Consider the following 17772-nt stretch of genomic DNA (forward strand, 5'->3'; position numbering starts at 1 on the left):
TGTCAATCAAACCCTGCACATTCTCTGAAAGAGTAAGCAAATGATAACTTGCAACTGTTGCCCCGGCCCTGTAAACAAAAGACCAAATTCTGCGTTCCGCTTTGGCAAGAAAAGAAACTGCAGCATTCTGTTAAGACTCCTACAAGTTCTGGGCTTCAAATTAATGACGGAAATTGTCTTTTTTTCTAGTTTACGGAAAAACTGAAAACACTAGTGGGCTTAAAGATGAAATACTATTTTAAAAGAAAGATAATCAAGGATGTAGGTTAAAATACGATCTAGCTCTACAGAAGTATTTAGCGGTATGTACCAGCCGTACTTTAGAGGATTCGGAATATCTATTTTTCCCCTTCTTTGTGTCTACGGATTTATGAATATAGATTTGGATCCCTCTCAGGACCAGGAAAATAAAATAAATAAATAAATAGACATGTATTTTAAGGTCTATAGAAGATGCATTGGTACATTAATTTCAGTAAAATTGGAGCCAGGATAAATATTATTTTCCATATGAAGGAGAGAACAGAAACGGGAGAAATGTTTTTCAGGCATACTAGAAAAATATTCACTGGGATGGTAAAACATTAAAAATAAGGCTGGCTAAGCATATGAGCATGACACAGATTTAGAAAATAAGCATATTTAATTTGCCACAGATATTATTTCAAAATTTGGAGAGAAAAAATAAAAAAGGTCTAGCCAATTTATTCCACGAGGAAAGCTAGCCCAGTCTTGCTCCCTCCGGACCCTTCTCTTTGGCAGCTGAAAGTGTGCGGTCAATTCCTCTCTCGCTCCCTCCCCCTGCCTCCCTCGCGAACATCCCCCCAACCCCAAACAAGAATCGGCCCGTGGGAGACCCAAGGACCAGGGGTAAGCGGAACCCCGAAGCCTTGTTAGAGCGATTGGCGATGTTGGGGGGAGGGGTCCCACACAGGTGGGAGTGAGGGGCGGGGAGCTTCCCACGCCCAGGGCCGCCCCAAGGTCGGGGATATGCAGACGGTCTGTCCTCTCCCGGGCCTCGTACGGGCGTCGCCGTGAGGCCCCTGGCGCACCTGCAGGCAACCGCGCGCCCGTGTCCAAGAACTTCCCGCCACCAACCCCCCACCCCTCCCTAGCCCAGGACAGCCGCCGCGGCTGCCGGGGGTGGGGGTGGGAGGCCGGGCGGGCTGAGGGGCGGGGCCAGGCGGTCAAGGTCCGGCTACCGCAGCGTCGTTCTGCGCGAGGCGGCAGCGGCGGAGGGATACGGCACGTCCTATATATACTGCGGCGCGCAGGGTCGCGCTCAGGCAGTGGTGTTGAGAGTCTCGCGGAGAGTCTCGTGGGCGCGGCGCCGTTACTTGCAGTCCGGCAGCGGCGCAGGCGGCGGTGGCACCGCGCAGAGCTCACACCGCGTTTTAGCAGCAACAGCGGCGGCAGCAGCTGCGGGAACACCCCCGCGGTCAGAATCCCTGCACTGGTGCAGCCACCCTCGCTCGCTCTGCGCTTCCACCCTTCGCTCGCACCATGGTAGGTTCGAGTGGGAAACGCGGCCGTAGCAGCATCTGTGCTTCTTTCATTCCTAGGTTTTTGTGAATTCTTGCTTTTCAGGGGTTGGGTGGGTGGTTCCTTCCCCCACCCTCTTTCAGGGTTTCACTCACCAGCTGCCGGTAAGAAGGATGCATTTGAGATTTGCATCTTGATTTCCTCTGTCTGGGATCCTCATTTAAATTTTGGTTCCATCGTCCTTGGGGGTGTACTTGGTCATGGGGCTGTCCACCGGCTGGGGCTCCGGCTCGGCTGCCCCGGGGCCTTCCGCATCCATCCCCTCCCCCCAGCCCTGCACCCACTGCATCCAGCGCGCCGCACCCGGGCTGTCCGCCGCGCTGCGCCTGGGCCGGGGCCCTAGGGGGGCGGGGCAGCCGGGCGGGGCCGGGAAGTAGACGTCGTCCCACCCCACCCTAGGCACGAAGGCTGGCGGGTCGGGCGGGCCTCGCAGAATGAATGGGCCGGAGCGAGCGGGTGTCGCGCGTTGCTCGGGCTCGGGGTTGAGGGACGCCGCCAGAACTCTTCCCCAGCGGATCCCGCTGGGCGCCCTCCCTTAGCTGCTCTCGCCTCCTCCCTTTTGGGGGGGCGCGGTGCGGGCGTGGGCTGGGAAGGAAGGAGCCGGGGAAGGGTGGGGGCAGGAAGGCGAGGGGTGGGGGGCGGAGAGGGCGGAAGCCGCGGGCCGGCCGCCCTCCACCCGGGCGGTGCCTCGCGGTATTACTGGGGCTCCCTTCTCCGCGTTCGCACCCCAGAAGCCTTCCGCCCAAGGCAGGAATGAAGGTGTGCGCGAGCCTCGGTCCACCAGGAGGCCCCTTCCCGCGGGAGGAGCTCAGCTTGTGCTAATTGGGGCGGGGGGAGGGGGCGGGGGAGGAGGGAGCTGGCGCTTGGCTCGGTTTCCATTAGAGACACAAAGTTTCTGCTCCGGGAGGAGGAGGCGGCGCGGCGGGCTCGTTGCCTGCGGGAGCAGAAGCAGGTGGGAGGCGGGAGGTGTTCTTGGCCCCCGCCTGCATCGTGGTCCCGGAGTGGGAGTGGGGGCCCTCCTGGCCGACGAGGGGCGGTGCCCCTTTCCCCACCCTGGGGGCGAATCGACCCCCGCCATCCTCTGCACACACGCCTGCCCTGCTGCCCCACGCCACTTCCCAGTCTGCAGGGAGATGCTCTTCTCGGTTTCCACTTTCTCTGCAGCTTCTAGGTTGCTTGATGCGTCTGTGCGCCTCGCTGGGTGTGTCGGCGGGTATGACTGACATCACCGGCAGCCTTTTATAAGGCTTGATGGGTGGGGTGATGGCTCCCAGCCGGGTTAGTGGGCCCCGTTGTCCCCGCAGCCAGGGCGATTTGGGGGGCGGGGGATTTTGTTGTTGAGGAAGTCAGATGCTGCCCCCAGCCCCTCTAACTCGAGATTTTTTCCGGTGAAGTGAACTTGTTTTCTCTGGTATGGTGACAGTTTTCTCTTGTGAGGTGTGGCAGTGCTTCCTGTTGTACAAGACATTGCCCCGTGTTACATAAATCATGTCTCCTTCGTTTGATTTAAAGAAAACCAAACTTTGCAGGGACTGGGATAGAAAGGAATACCCAGTCTTATTTGAAAGAACAAGTTTTTTTCCCCCAAATCAGTATATCAGAACACATTCCTATTGTCAAAATGTGAATTTTAAGCGCTAAAATGAACTTGATACCATCACCTTTAAATTTGGACTTATTTTGCGACGGACTTCATTAGGCCTCCTTCATTAAAATCGAAATACATATTAGCTCTCTTAGAGAGTTTGAATTCCCATGACTGTAGGCACAGGTTCAGCGTTGCAGAGACCAAATAATGCAAGTGAGAATTACCTTGGTGGCCATTACCAGCTGGAGCAAAGTGTTTGTTATGAACAGCTCTTATGTCATTCTTAAGGTGGGTTGGGTGAATAATCCCCAGCAAACTTGATGGTTCCTTCCCTTCAGAAAAGAGAGGGTCATGGAGCTGTAATTGCTGTGTAGTGTTCTGCGTACTTAATTTTTATAAGACATATTCTGACTTCTGAATCAGAGTGTAATTTGAGGGCATTAGCCGTTGTGAAGGGTAGGCTTTTAACAAATAACTGCATAATTTAAATGACTAGAAAGCATTTATTGCATGGAAATGAAGTTATGGGATAACCCATTGCCATGTACTTATTTTTTCGACTTAATTGTATCTCGTAAAATAGATATAAAAGCCCGTTAATCCAACCCAATGCCATTACGTAACATGAATTTGAAGATTTGGAGCTCTGGCAGCAATGTGCAAGATATGCTGACAGCTTGGCCTTGGTCGCCATCCTCATGGCCAGCTGCAGCAGCCCTTATGTCCTGCTGGGTCCATTCTTGGATGGAAGCGGGGACTGCAGAGTCTCTGGCGCAGTAGGTGGCGCTCTTTCTCAGCTTGCAGCTGCAGCCTGTGCCACAGGACCTTTTGCCACTAGAGGTGCCATTTTTCAGATTTATGGACTGACCCTTTGTAGTTAGCCTTCAGAACATGCTGTAAGCCATAGGCCCAGAAAAGAAAACTCAAAGCCAGCAGATTTACCACTTCCATGTCATTCTTTGTTTTTAAGATGGCCCAAAGAGTTCCCTTCATTTTAATTGTTTTCCCTAAATGGCAGTGCTGAATTTTCAAATAATTGCTTTTTTTCTTAAGTTTGATTTTTTTTTTTAAGCTCACTATTGATTATACAATTATACTTAATTGGAAAAGCTATGTTGATGTCAACCAAACTGTTGTGGGTTGAATTACAAGCTTTTCTTTCTCCATGCAGGCTGATCAGCTGACCGAAGAACAGATTGCTGGTAAGTTGAAGACTCCGGGGGATACCTGGAAGGCCAGAAGTAACCTGACTCAATTTTGGTGACTCCTCTGTTCCCTCCCCTCCACAGTCAGTTTTTAAAGGATTTAGTCAAATGAAAACAATAAATAGAAATATTCATGTCATGTGTCATTCTTCCCTGTTCATCTTTTGAAGGTAGCATTGTGGAAGGAAGTGGCACTGAGAATACCAACTTGTTAGGATATTTGTGTGTGTTTCACATTTGCAAAGCTTTTCATATAATGCAGTTGTGCTGGGACTGTTTACTGAAAAAATTGAGTTTAGAAATTCATATGCCATAGATCTTTTAGTGATCCATCATGAAAGCTTGTTTTTGCTATCCTGAAATAAATGGGAATGAGTGAGAGTGAGCATTAGCATCACTGTAATAATTGAGAAGGGAGTTACAGTAGTTGAAATTCTGGCTTTTAATATTCCCTGGAGGACTTGCTTTGACAAAATTTCTTTTTATAAAACCAAGAATGCCTCTGATACATTTTGAATGTAGTGTAGAGGAAACACTCTAGTAATCTGTCAAACTGCTCTGAAACAGGGGCTCATATGGCTGTAGAAATTTAATAGGAAGAGGCCTTTAGGAACTTGTGGACCAATCTTCATGTGTCAGATTGGATTTAGGACTAATTTGAGCATCTTCAAGCTTAGCCTTCTTTAAAAATATGAGAATATTATGGTTCTCTGTAACTGTTTATGGGCCGTTATAAAGTCTGATAGGGCTATTGTAATCTTTATTTTGGTAGATAAAGACCAAACAGTTTCTGTTAAATTGCATAGCTTAGATGGCTTGCTTTTGACAAGCCTGAAGAAAGTGTGTATTGTGGCTGTGTTGGATAAAGACCTTCATTCTAAAGGGTGAACTTTTGCTTTCAGAATTCAAGGAAGCTTTCTCCCTATTTGATAAAGATGGTGATGGCACCATCACAACAAAGGAACTTGGAACTGTCATGAGGTCACTGGGTCAGAACCCAACAGAAGCTGAATTACAGGATATGATCAATGAAGTGGATGCTGATGGTAAGGGCTTTAGAGCTATGAATGAATGCCGGTGTGTTGTAATTCAAGTTCAGCCATTTATAAGATTGCCTTTCAGGTCCCCGGAGTAAGCAGATGTGCAAAAATCCTTTCTGTGGTTGTCTTACGGCCATTGACAATTACAGTAGAAGACAATGGGCCTGCTCTTAGCCCTCCTCACTATCTAGGACGTTTCCTAGATTGGATCACTGTATTGTTCTTTTCCTACTTGCTGTGACCTATAGCTCAGTCTTTATCAACTGGGGCATGAGTCTGCACAGAGTCCTGTGGAGGAGTAAAAGTCCATAGCCATGGCCCTGCCTCTTAGAGAAGGAGAAACCCCAAGTGAAGTGGGTAAAGAGCACCCTTAGAAGAAAATCTACAACCTGAGTACAGCACAAGCTGTAGATCTGTCTGTTGAAAAGATTTTGAAGATCAAGTGAGACTTGAAAAGACAGGAAACATGATGACTGTAGGGAATAGACCTACAGAACCTGATTCATGAAGTGCAGAGGCAGAAGGATCAGCAGTAACCCCTAGTGGTTGGCACCAACCAGCAGGTCATTCCTCTGGACTTGAACGGTGGAGAATAGACCTTTTATTGCTCACTTCCATCAGTAAACAGTGTTTGAACACACCCCTTTACCCAAAATATGTGTATGTATCTGTAAATCATATCTGTGTACTAATGTAATGTAATAGGTAACATTGAAGAACGTAATGCTTAAGATAAGCTAAAAAGAAGTACAAACTATTTAGATCTAGACTTTATATTCTATATGAGTGACTTGGCAGTAGCCACTTTTGAAAATATTGTACCATAAGATGACTTAGTAGAATTACATTCATCTGGTCACATATATTTAGATATGGGTGTTTGGATTAAGCTCTTTTACAAAGGTTTCAGCTCATTTAAGCTACTTCCCAAGATTGCTTTCACTCTTAATATTGCTTTGGAGAAAGAGGCTGCCCTTGGGTCTCTAGTTTGGTAAGATGCTCAGTGATCTAGGAACATTGGATGGCTCCTTCCTGGTTTTGCATCAACGATAGGCAACTTGGTCCACAATATGGAGAAGTGCATTAGGTCCTCATATTGTGTGGAACGAGATGGAAGAAATTGTGCCGGGCAACCAAATCCAGTGTTTGCAAGGAATAAATAAGATGATACTAAAGGGCATCATCTCTGCATGGCTGTGAGATACAATGTCAGATAATTTATCTTGGATGAATATCAACAACACTAAAATTTTGGAAGCCAAAGAGACCCAAAGGGATCACTAAATTATTTTTATCTAAAGCTACAGATGAAAAGTCACTTAACCTGAGGCTTTTTTCCTTCTAATTTTATTTTCCATTTTAATTCAAGTTACAGTGTTAATCTGGTAGTTTGTCTTTAGGGTTTTCCTCTAACTCTTAGTTTTATTGAAAGAGTTGTTAGGAATACTGGCTATAGGATAGATTCTTCTGACAGTTTTCCTAAATATTAACAGTCTGGGTTGCACAAACACTCTGAGCCTTGTTCTCGCTGGGGCATAAAGGTGCTGAGTTGGGGTTGAAAATCATTAGGTGACTTAATGTGGCTGAGAAACACCAGAGGTTTCTAAGACTTCATGGCCAATGAGAGAGCAGTTAGTTCTTCCTGCTATCTTAAACTTTATCTTCACTAAGACTTGTATTTGTTAGGATATTGGAAACCTGCAGTGCAAACCTAAGACCTTCTTTGGGTCCTTAGTGTCACTAGCCAAGGCAGATTAAGTTCTCTCTCATTTGGGAAGGTGATCATGAGTGCTTCCCTTGGGAGTGGAAAGATTAAGCCTGTACTGCTGTATAGCTATAAAACCCCATCAGTGGTCATGAATCCAGATAAGTACTTCCTTTGCCTCATTAAATGCCAGCCTGGGCACTGAATATTAGGTTGAAACATACGCAATTGCCTTGTGAAATATTTGAACATTTTGAACCTACAAAAATGGTCATTTTTGCATGATGCCGCCCAATAAATAATTACCCACTTTGTCCTAGAAAGCGCTTAACCATCCTACGCAGTGGTTCTAAAATTATTACTGCAGAGTAGTGTTCCCTGAGTGCTTAGTTTACATGAGCTGTTTGTTTTTAAATTTAAGGTAATGGCACCATTGACTTCCCAGAATTTTTGACCATGATGGCTAGAAAAATGAAAGACACAGACAGTGAAGAAGAAATCCGCGAGGCATTCAGAGTCTTTGATAAGGTAATCCTGCATCTGCACTGAGGCGGTATTTAAGTATGGCTCTTTTTTTCAATTAATTATAAAAACTTAACAATCTGTTATAGGTAGAACACTTACGCTAAATGTCTGAACCTCTGAAATCTCACTTTTTCAAATCCCCTAAGTTATTGCAGTAATCTTATTGTTTGAGGGTTGGCATAATAAACAATAAAGAGGTTTTTTTTATTAGAGAAGTGGGTTTATAGAACAATCATGCGTAATATACAGGATTCCCATATGCCACCATATTATTAACACCTACCATTGGTGTGGTACTTTTGTTATAATTGATGAAAGCATATTTTTATAATTGTACTAATAACTATAGTTCATAGTATAAGTTAGGGTTCAGTCTTTGGTTAGTGCGGTTCTAAGAATTAAAAAAAAATTTTAATTCTATTACCATGTAGACAACCCAGCATTTTTCCTTTTAATCACATTCAGATACACATTTCAGTGCTGTTAATTATGTTCACCATGCCGTGTGCCCATCACCACCATCCATTACCAAAGCATTCCCACCATTCCAAATAATAACCCTGCACATTTTAAGTTCTAGCTTCCTATTCCCTATCACCTTGTTTCTTGATTGCTAGTTTTCATTTCTGTTCACTTTTGAGAAACCCCCACGTTTTCTATGTTACCTGAGTTGCACGTATCTAGAAGGTAGAGGTGGAAACTGGAGATTGGAGAATTGTCGATGTGAGCAGAGTTGGCAGTAATTTGAGAGGGCATAAGACCTACTTGCCCGTGTTGAACTATTATCAACAACTGTTCACAGGATGGCAATGGTTATATCAGCGCGGCAGAGCTACGTCACGTTATGACAAACTTAGGAGAAAAACTAACAGATGAAGAAGTAGATGAAATGATCAGAGAAGCAGATATTGATGGGGATGGACAAGTCAACTACGAAGGTAAGACACTACATTTCTGTAGCTTTGTTTTTATCATCTTACCTTTAGAATCTGTGAATAAGTTAACTTCTTCACTAGACATCCACTGGTTTTACTTTATGCAGAGTAGAGCTGTTTTGTTCATTGAAACTACTTTTGAAGATAACCAAAAGTTATGATTATTTGTCTTTTCAGAATTCGTACAGATGATGACTGCAAAATGAAGACCTACTTTCAACTCCTTTTCCCCCCTCTAGAAGAATCAAATTGAATCTTTTACTTACCTCTTGCAAAAAAAAAAAGTTCATTTATTCATTCTGTTTCTGTATAGCAAAACTGAATGTCAAAAGTACCTTCTGTCCACACACACAAAAAAATCTGCATGTATTGGTTGGTGGTCCTGTCCCCTAAAGATCAAGCTACACATCAGTTTTACAATATAACTACTTGTACTACCTTTATGATAAGGAAGCACTTAGTGAACTCCTTAAAGTTCCATTTGCTAATGATTAATACACTGTTTGGGCTGGCCAGTTTTTCATGCATGCGGCTTGACGATTGAGCACAGTCAGGCATTTGTATTAAAAACGAAAAACGAAAAAACAAATTCAAAACTTATTCAAAAGGGTTCTATTCAATTTGTTAGCTTAAATTGTCCTAGCTGGTTTACTGAAAACACTTTTAAAATTGGTTTACCTCCGGATGATGTGCAGAGAAATGGGTGAAGGATGAACAGTGACGACGTGACCCCACTGGTAGGACAGCCCCGTTCTTGCGTGTGCTCTAGCTGTGGTGGCAGGACCCCGCCTGACGGCGCGCCTGCCTCTGGGGTCCACGCGGTCTGCACTGCACTAGAGCGAAATGGGGTCAGGCTGTTACTGTCCACACACATTTTTAAAAAAGAAACCTTTACCAAGGGAGCATCTTTGGACTCTCTTTTTTTAAAACCTCCTGAACCATGACTTGGAGCTGGCAGAGTAGGCTGCAGACTTGAGCGCAACCGTCAACATTGCTCTTCAAGAAATTACAATTTCCGTCCATTCCAAGTTGTAAATGCTAGTCTTTTTTTTTTTTTTTTCCAATAAAATGACCATTAACTTAAAAGTGGTGTTAATGCTTTGTAAAGCTGAGATCTGTACGGCAGGGACGAGGCAGCTGGAGGGGAGGCCAGCACACATTTAAAAGCCCAAGGCCCAGTCTTGGGTTTCCCTCCCTCCAGAGAGCCCCGCACCAACCTCTGAGTCTCAGACTCTGCCTAAAACTAAGCAGATGGGTTTGCTTCACCCTTTTTATGGACATGGAGGACTAGTTGTGTTTTCACTGGAGGGTTTGTGTGTGTGTGAGCACACCAAACGTAACTTGTAAAGATCTATTCAGGCAGTAGAGCTCTTAATGAAGGAAAAAAACACTTTAAAGCATGTATTTAGGGGTTCTTCTCAATCGAGCTGCAGATTACGTGTTTTATGTAACTACTTGAGACTGTCTGTGCAAGAGACATGATTTATTGTGTCTAATTCAATCCTCGCTGTGTGGTAGAAGCAGCGGTCACTTTCTAAGCCAGTCTCTTCATTTCTAAAAGACACTCCCAGTCACCTTTTGAGTTGTGATTTCGGATTATACTTAGCATTTTAGCTTCTTTTTTCTTTCTCGTTTTTTTGTTTTTTTGTTTTTTTTTTTTTTGAAGTTGACTTTGCTTTTTATTCCCCAAGTAGGACTAATGTTATCCCCCAGCTTGAAAGTAGAACTCCAGCCCAGAATGAGTTTTGGGTCTAATTATAAACCTGTAAACCCAAATGTAAGAGAGGCTGGTACTGGTTTTTGCAGTGGAATTGGCACGTTTAAAAAGACCCCTTAAAGAAATAGGAGCAGAGTGTTCTTTTTGAAATGAAGGCTGACTGTGCATCTTTCGTTGTGTTCACTGGTTGCATCTTATTAGGGAGGAGATGAGGATTTTGAATGTTTGGGTGGTTTTAATTTGCCAGGGAACAGTGCAGGCTACTAGTGATGCAGTGAGGAGCTCTTGGCAGCCAATTGGGTGCATTCAGGGCTGATTTATCAAGACCCTTTGCTTCTTCCTCTCCTACTCCCTGTCTCTCTGGCAATTTGCAGCTTTTTAGATTTTCTGCCAGAGGGGTGGGTCAGAGCAGTGGAGAGGAGACACCCACCTGCTGCTTCTGCTACTGCTCGTTAGATTGGGGGGTTGGTAGGGAGAGGTTGACACTCTGAACCCCAGATTGCCTTCAAAATTCCCTGAATATGAAAGGAACACAAGAATACGTTGGGACGTCTACTTGTAAAATAGGAAGGACAGAGCTTCTGAGCTGTCTGCAGGAGGTGTTTGAGTAAGTGAAATGGCCTAGATGTTTCTTTTATGGTCTTTTGACCTAGACTCAGGTTTTAGCCTGTAGTCTATGACTTTCTGGTAGTTTTTAAAGAGGGAATTGGGAGAGTGATGGTTTGACATGTTTTTGCTTCTCTTCCTATTTTACGCTTTCACTAAGTCTCTTTCTAGAAGCTGGGTGGACTCCATTTTAGTGGTCCCACAGCCTATCTTAAAAGACCAGATTCTTATATGGCCAGGATCCTGTTTGGGAACCAGATACCTACCCCCAAGGGAATGCTGAGTGCCGGTTGGTGCAGAGGTGAGGAGGAATCCTGTTGCTTTTCTCCCTGGCATTTGGGGGGACGACTGGCCCAGGGTTTGAATATTTGCAGTTTATGTTGCTTTGTGAGAGGTAATAGCTGGGTGTCCAGGTAATACTCTTTAAAGTTGGTTTAGTTAGCACCTTCCTGTAAACTCTTACCCCTACTTCTAACTGTTCTATAAATATATACATATATATATAGATATAAAAGTGACTAGTTTAACTGGCATCCCGCTTTAGCCTGAGAACTTGCCATAGATTAAAAAAAAACAAAAACTGCTGAGTACTTGGCAAACACTTTCCTAGGTTTGTTCTCCATCTGTTTGGGGTAGGTGTCGAGCAGGGCAAACGTATCTTGATATTTCAGGTGGGTTTTTGATGCACTGTTGCCAAGGAAGGCTTTTTCTGATTTTTTGACAAATGAATTTTTTGCACACTTTAATTGATGTCTTTTGGCAACTTAACACACATTGAAAATTAGCTCTATTGTACATATTTTTATATCCTCTTTATAAATGCATGTCTGTACTTGTAACAATATTGTAACGAATGGCTGTCCAGTAGGCCTAGAGCTGCTGTGCCATGTCCGAGGAGTAGCAGATTATTAGCCCTCTCAGCATTCTGGAAACTTCTTCCTCGTCAAATAATGTAAATTTGGTCAAGTCTGCTCTTCGTTCATTCAATTATTTTAAACTTATTTTTTTTAATTTATTGTATATCCTAAGTACATTTATCCTTTTGGCAGTGACTAGATTCCACTAATGTGTCTTACTCTGACTCTTCAGCTGGCAGTTAACCATTTTTCTTTTTCACCCTTGAAGTAGTTCCATAGGAGACAGAGAAATACTTTGCTGTCTGTATCCCTTGGCATAAGAAGCTAGTGACATGGGTGGAGTGTGTGTTCTTTCTCCAAATCTACTCTATTGTTCATTAAACACTTCTGTAGCAAAGATGGTGGAAGTTCTCTTATTGCTGAAATTGTCCTTCACCATGACTATTTGAAAAGGAGATGCTCTTGAACGTTTCTGTAAATCTTGAGATAAACTGTTTGGAGATTTAACCACCTCTCTGATGGGGGACCAACTCTATGGAAATTGTAAATAAGTTTTATTTATAAACCTGGCACTGTATTCAATAAACATTTCTGCAGCCTTTCATCTCTAACTGCGGACTGTGTAGGTTTTTAGCTCGCATAGCTTTTAATCCCTTTTGCTCTGAACAAGCCCTGCCTGCCCTCTAATGTAATTCCACCTGGACTCAAGGAAGGTAGGTGAGCATGAGGGGCCAGATATGCCACGTATATAGTGGGCACATCCCACTACAGCCTTAATCTAGTTTAATTTGGGGTGTTAATAGCTGACATTTTAACCTAATCTCGTGTATCCATGCAGAAAGGTTTATATCATAAAAAATATTCATTACCTGACAACCTCAATGTTAACCCAAGTCTTAGGAACTGATTATAGAAATACATTTTGGAACTAAAATGCCGTGTCAAGAGAGGGCAGCTGAGGAAAATGGGGTGGGACCTGTGCTTCCATTCAGAAACCTGAGGTTGAAGCCTTTTCCTTAATCAGTGCTGGTTCTTAAATGAGGTCTTCCAGCAGGAAAGGGTGCCTCTTTGCCACCACCTCTTTCCAGAAGGATTCTTTCCAGGCTGCCTCTCCTGTTTCGTTTCCCACTGCGCAGAAGCAGTGAGAGGGCTGAAAAGCAGAGCAACAACCAGGTTATCCCCTGGTGTATCAGAGGGCTTGATGCACATATCCAGGGAACTAAACAGAAGCTGGAACTACAAGGATAAGGCACCACCATAGGGGCAGATCCCTCCGTTCTGAGGCTCTAAGCGTGGCTTTTTTTTTTTTTTTTTGTCCCTCTGTGGTCTTGGGCAGGTTCCTTACCTTCTCTGGGCCTCTGTATCCTCCTTGCTCAAATAAGGTTATTGGGCTAGATACCATCTGGATTTTTTCAGGTTCCGGCCAACTTGGCTTGGCATTGGATTGAAATCACAGCCTAAAGAGTAGGAGGCAAAATAGTGTAGGGATGCTGTGGACTTCGAGATGACGAATGGGATTTTGAAAATCTCAGCAGCTCCGTATTGGGGGTGGAGTGGAGGTAAGCTTGCTATAAGGCTGATATCATATTGCAACATGGGTCAGAGAAACTGATTAAGTGACTTCTACCCTTGTCCCAGTACGGAAATAGGAAGCTGCCACTGGGCCTGAGAGAGGTTCAGTCCAAGTGACACCATCCAGTCTTCAGCAGCTGTAGTGCAGAAAACACTTCTCTGATTCAAGCTGAACTTCCCCAGGCACTGGGGGCTGGAGCCACCAATGACTCAGGATACCTTAGAAGGAAATAAAGCGTCCTTTTTTTTTTTTTTTTTTTTTTTATAGCTTAGTACTTCTCTCCCACTGCCTTCAGCCCTCTGTCAAGGAATGGGAGGGATTGGCTCAGGCTCCAGAGCTCCTAAGCTTCAAGCTGGGGCTAATGAGCTGACTAGCTTTCCTTCCCATCTTATTAGCCCTCTCAGCATTCTGGAAACTTCTTCCTCGTCAAATAATGTAAATTTGGTCAAGTCTGCTCTTCGTTCATTCAATTATTTTAAACTTATTTTTTTTAATTTATTGTATATCCTAAACTTAGGTTAAAGAAGAAGAAAGTCATTTTTCTTAAAAGAGTTATTTCTGTTTGCCCTGGGTGTCAGCAACCTTTTGGAGAGGGTGTATTTCTGCACTGAGTTACTATCAAATTTTAAAGTTCTATTTTCATTTTTATAATGATGAAGTGGGGAATTCCAGTCTCCTATCAGTAAGATAATTTCTTGAACAGTCTGTTACAGCATAATGTTTTTATCCTGACTGCATATCAGGATGTACAATTTGCTTTTAAACTAATTTTTTTTTCCTTTTTGAGTCTTAGTATACCCTGTAAGTTGTGATTGTGATTTTTTTTTTGTTATTGCACTTACAGTAAAAGGTAGTTTTATTTTTTTTTGCCTTACAGACAGATCATCAGAATCAAGATTTGAGATAGCAGATTATAAGTACTATTTTTCCCCTTTAAAAAATGAAAAATAAAATGTAATTATAAAATATCTTAGTTGAAAAGGACTAGATCATGAATTATAGGTCAAAATCCTGCCCAATGAAAGGTTCTCAAACTTTTTAGAATATTTCCAATGACAAAAAGTTTGCTACCTCAATAGGCAGCCTATTTCCATTTTTACAAAAGTATTTTTCTGATTCTTACAAGAAATGCTGTTTATTGTATAAAATGTGAGATTGAATAGCCCCACTACTGCATTAACTAATTAACATTTTGTATTCCCTTCTGAAATTTTTTTCATCATACATATGTAGATATATAGTCTAAAAAATTAGGACCTTACTGTTATGTATAGTTTTTTAAAAATGGAGTATAATACTATAATATTCTTTATTATGTACAATTACATATTGTGTGTGTATATATATATATGTATTTTTTTTGTTAGACTTTATTTTTTGAAGCAATTGTAGGTTTATAGAAAAGGTATGTAGAAAGTCCAGAGTCCCTATGTATATTCCCTTGCCCTTTGTCCCCTTTCCCACCTCCATTTTATTGTTATAGTTGATAAACCAATAATATTATAATTTTATTATTAACTAGAGTCCATACTTTACATTAGGGTTCATTCTTTGTGTTGTATAGTACTAAGGTGGTGTCTTGTAAACTTTTATTGTGGTAACATTCAACATAAAAAGTTCCCATTTTAACCACTTTCAAGTATACAATTCAGTGGTGTTAATTACAATTTTGTGCCACCATCACCACCATCCATTACCAAAACTTTTCCATCACCCCAAACAGAAAATTACCCATTAAGCATGAACTCCCCATAAATACATATATATTATAAACTTACTCTTTTTCTCTCGAGACATAATTCATATACCATACAATCCACCATTTTAAAATGTGCAATTGAGTGGTTTTTAGTATTTTCACAAGCTTGTGCAGTCAACGCCAGTAATTCCAGAACATTTCATCATCCCCAAAAGAAATCCTGCTGGCAGCCACTCTCCATCCCACTAGCCCTCCAGTCCTGACCACCACTAATTTACTTTGCGTTTTTGGATTTGCCTATTCTGGGCATGTCATATACATGGAGTCATGTATGTATAGATTTTTTTAAAGTGCAGTGCTTTATTATTTAAAACTGTAATAGAAATGCAACATTCAAACTCTTCACATCAGATATTTGTGTTTTAGAGTAGCTGGCTGTATTAATATGGCATAATTTAGCTAACCAATCTCCTAATAAAGGCCATTTGGCACATTTCATTTTGGACAGTTAGAACAGCGAGAACATTATAGGTTGGAATTGGCTTCCTTTAGCTTCCCTCATTGATTCTTGTTAGGCTTGGTGAAGCTAACATTTGAACAGTTAATCCTGTTTCCCCAAGGCAGACCTTTGGGTATGTGAGGACAGTTCCACATGCTCTCCTTAAGTCTTCTTCAGGTTTAATATTTGCCCCCCACCTCTTTTATTTTTTAACCACTCTGGAACCAACAAGGTGTAGTGAAATGACTCAGGTTTTGTATTCAAAGAGATCTGCATTAAAATCCTGGCTTCCCAAGTGATGTGACTTCCAGCATGACAACTCTGCTTCAGTGTCCTCTTTGTGAAATGGGAAAATGTTTTCCTCATAAAGTGGCAGTAGGAATAAACAAGCTGATGGAAATCCTCTAGCATAGTGGTTGCATATGGAAGGTGCTTAAAACATTCTTTTCTTCCTTACAATATGAATTCTATTACTACAGAAGAAAATGAGGCCAGTTTCAGTTATTTGGTTCATATGTTCCAACTCATGCTGGTTCCTGGGGATCACCTCTTCCTGTTGAAGCATCTACTCCTCACCCTTTTGGAAGCTGACAGTTGCCAATATTTAATGTTCTGGTACCTGCTCATGGGTGGCTGCTGGACCCTCAACCAGGTCAGGCCTGAGAGCTTTTTGCACATGCCCTCAGTGTGCCTACATGGAAAGCCTCTGCACATCTTTGGGCACACCCAAGCTTGGTATCCTTTGGAGAATGATGGAGGTCCCATTCCTGCTAGAAGGTCAATCCATTTTAAACAGGCATTTGACCAAACACAAGAGAGGCCAGTGGTTAGGCCCTCTCTACATGCTCTGTTAATATCCTACTACCTTGTATCCTCAGGCAGAGGCCTGACTCTGACCACCTCCTCTCTTCTAGGGCCCCGTGCTTCTATCAGTGTTCTGTTTCTTGAGAGATGCCCACTGTCCCCCCAGCCAGGAGCCTCTCCCTCTAGTATGGCTGAATCTGGTGCAAACTTTTCTAGCTATGGGAAGTGAAGGCATTTGGTCACTTGTCACCTTCTCTCTTCCCTTCCAAAGTCTTGACTTTCAACAGGAAAATGTGATGCAGGCCCCTGGGCTCCCAAGACCTGATTCCAACTCAAGGTCAAAGACATTTAAAGATATCTTCAGCTTGTTGCTTCCCCAAATCGCAGAAGTGAGTGACAACCCAGTGGTTGACTTAGTCTTGAGCTCATCCTTTTAGAAGGGTTTTGGAAGAGAGCTCAGGGTCCGGGTCCAGCAGTTCAAACAGGATAAATCCTTTAACTCAGCCTTGCAAATAATTGCCCAGTCTTCCCATTAGACTGCCACCTGTATCTAGGAAGGAATTCAGAATGTACATCTTCAGCTCAGAAAAGCAGCTGATTAATGGAAAGAGTGAGAGTTATGTTTGGATTTTTATTTTTTTCAGGTTTGATGCCTAAAATGTTTCTAATTTGATTTCCAAATAATGAAAGGTGACTTCTATGTTTTCAGGACCTTTTATAGACTATTGATAGAAATGACATTATTAAACAACTGAAGTGACATGCCAATGAATATTATATACCAACTTGACTACAGAAGAACTGATGTAGACATTGCATAAAGATGTATAAAACAAGAGTTGACAAACAAAAATAACATCCAGCATCATAGTAATTTTAATATACTTTTTTCTATATTTGAGAAATCAAGAAGACAATAGGCGATTTCAACCACACAATAAGTTTATCTCTTGGATATATGGAGAACATTGCACCCAGCAATTAGAGAATTTACATTCTTCTCAAGTACACATGAAATATTTATTAAGTTTGACCACATATTAGATCTTATTGTAAGTATGGACAAATAAGAAAGATGTTTCTATCATATTTGACCATGTTATCTGACAACAATGCAATGGACAGAGAATAATTCCAAAACTAAATCTTTAAGAAGCCCATTTGCTTGAAAATTAAAATTCCCTTCTAATAACATATCTAAGATGAAATAATGAAAATAGAAAAGGTTTGGACAATGAAAACAAGAATTTTGTGTTTTGAAATTATGAGATGCAGCTTAAGTAGTTTATAGCCTTACTGTATATACAGTAAGGATAATGTAAAAGAAGAAAAGTTGAAAATCAATGAGGTAGACATCCAACTTGTGTTAGAAAAAGACTAGAATAAGCCCAAAGAAAGTAAAAGGGAAGTATTCAAGATAGCCATGGAAATTATTGAAACAGAAAACAAAGATACAATAGAGAAGCTCAACAAAGAC

General features: G+C 42.3%; 1 protein-coding gene across 2 annotated transcripts; it reads left to right on the top strand.

Moving 5' to 3' along the window:
* Positions 1-1268: 1268 nt before the first annotated feature.
* CALM1 (calmodulin 1) lies at positions 1269-12331 on the top strand. Of its 2 annotated transcripts, XM_077123315.1 has the most exons (6): positions 1269-1506; positions 4302-4332; positions 5238-5381; positions 7502-7608; positions 8408-8543; positions 8718-12331. In XM_077123315.1, exons 1-6 carry the CDS (start codon positions 1504-1506, stop codon positions 8744-8746), a joined length of 450 nt encoding a protein of 149 aa, XP_076979430.1. In that variant the 5' UTR covers positions 1269-1503; the 3' UTR covers positions 8747-12331. The 2 variants fall into 2 exon arrangements, with proteins under 2 accessions (XP_076979430.1, XP_076979429.1); XM_077123314.1 differs by lacking the exon at positions 1269-1506 and having other exon boundaries at positions 4296-4332.
* The last annotated feature ends 5441 nt before the right edge of the window (positions 12332-17772 follow it).

This window comes from Tamandua tetradactyla, chromosome 12 (genome assembly GCF_023851605.1).
Source record: "Tamandua tetradactyla isolate mTamTet1 chromosome 12, mTamTet1.pri, whole genome shotgun sequence".
Classification (NCBI taxonomy): domain Eukaryota; kingdom Metazoa; phylum Chordata; class Mammalia; order Pilosa; family Myrmecophagidae; genus Tamandua; species Tamandua tetradactyla.

What these genes read in the sequence shown, in the direction of transcription:
- CALM1 (XM_077123314.1), top strand. Translation starts at nt 4,296, where the DNA reads ATGCAGGCTGATCAGCTGACCGAAGAACAGATTGCTG. An exon ending in CAATGAAGTGGATGCTGATG is followed by an intron (nt 5,382 to 7,501) that starts GTAAGGGCTTTA and finishes TTTAAATTTAAG; the next exon opens with GTAATGGCACCATTGACTTC. An exon ending in TGGACAAGTCAACTACGAAG is followed by an intron (nt 8,544 to 8,717) that starts GTAAGACACTAC and finishes TTGTCTTTTCAG; the next exon opens with AATTCGTACAGATGATGACT.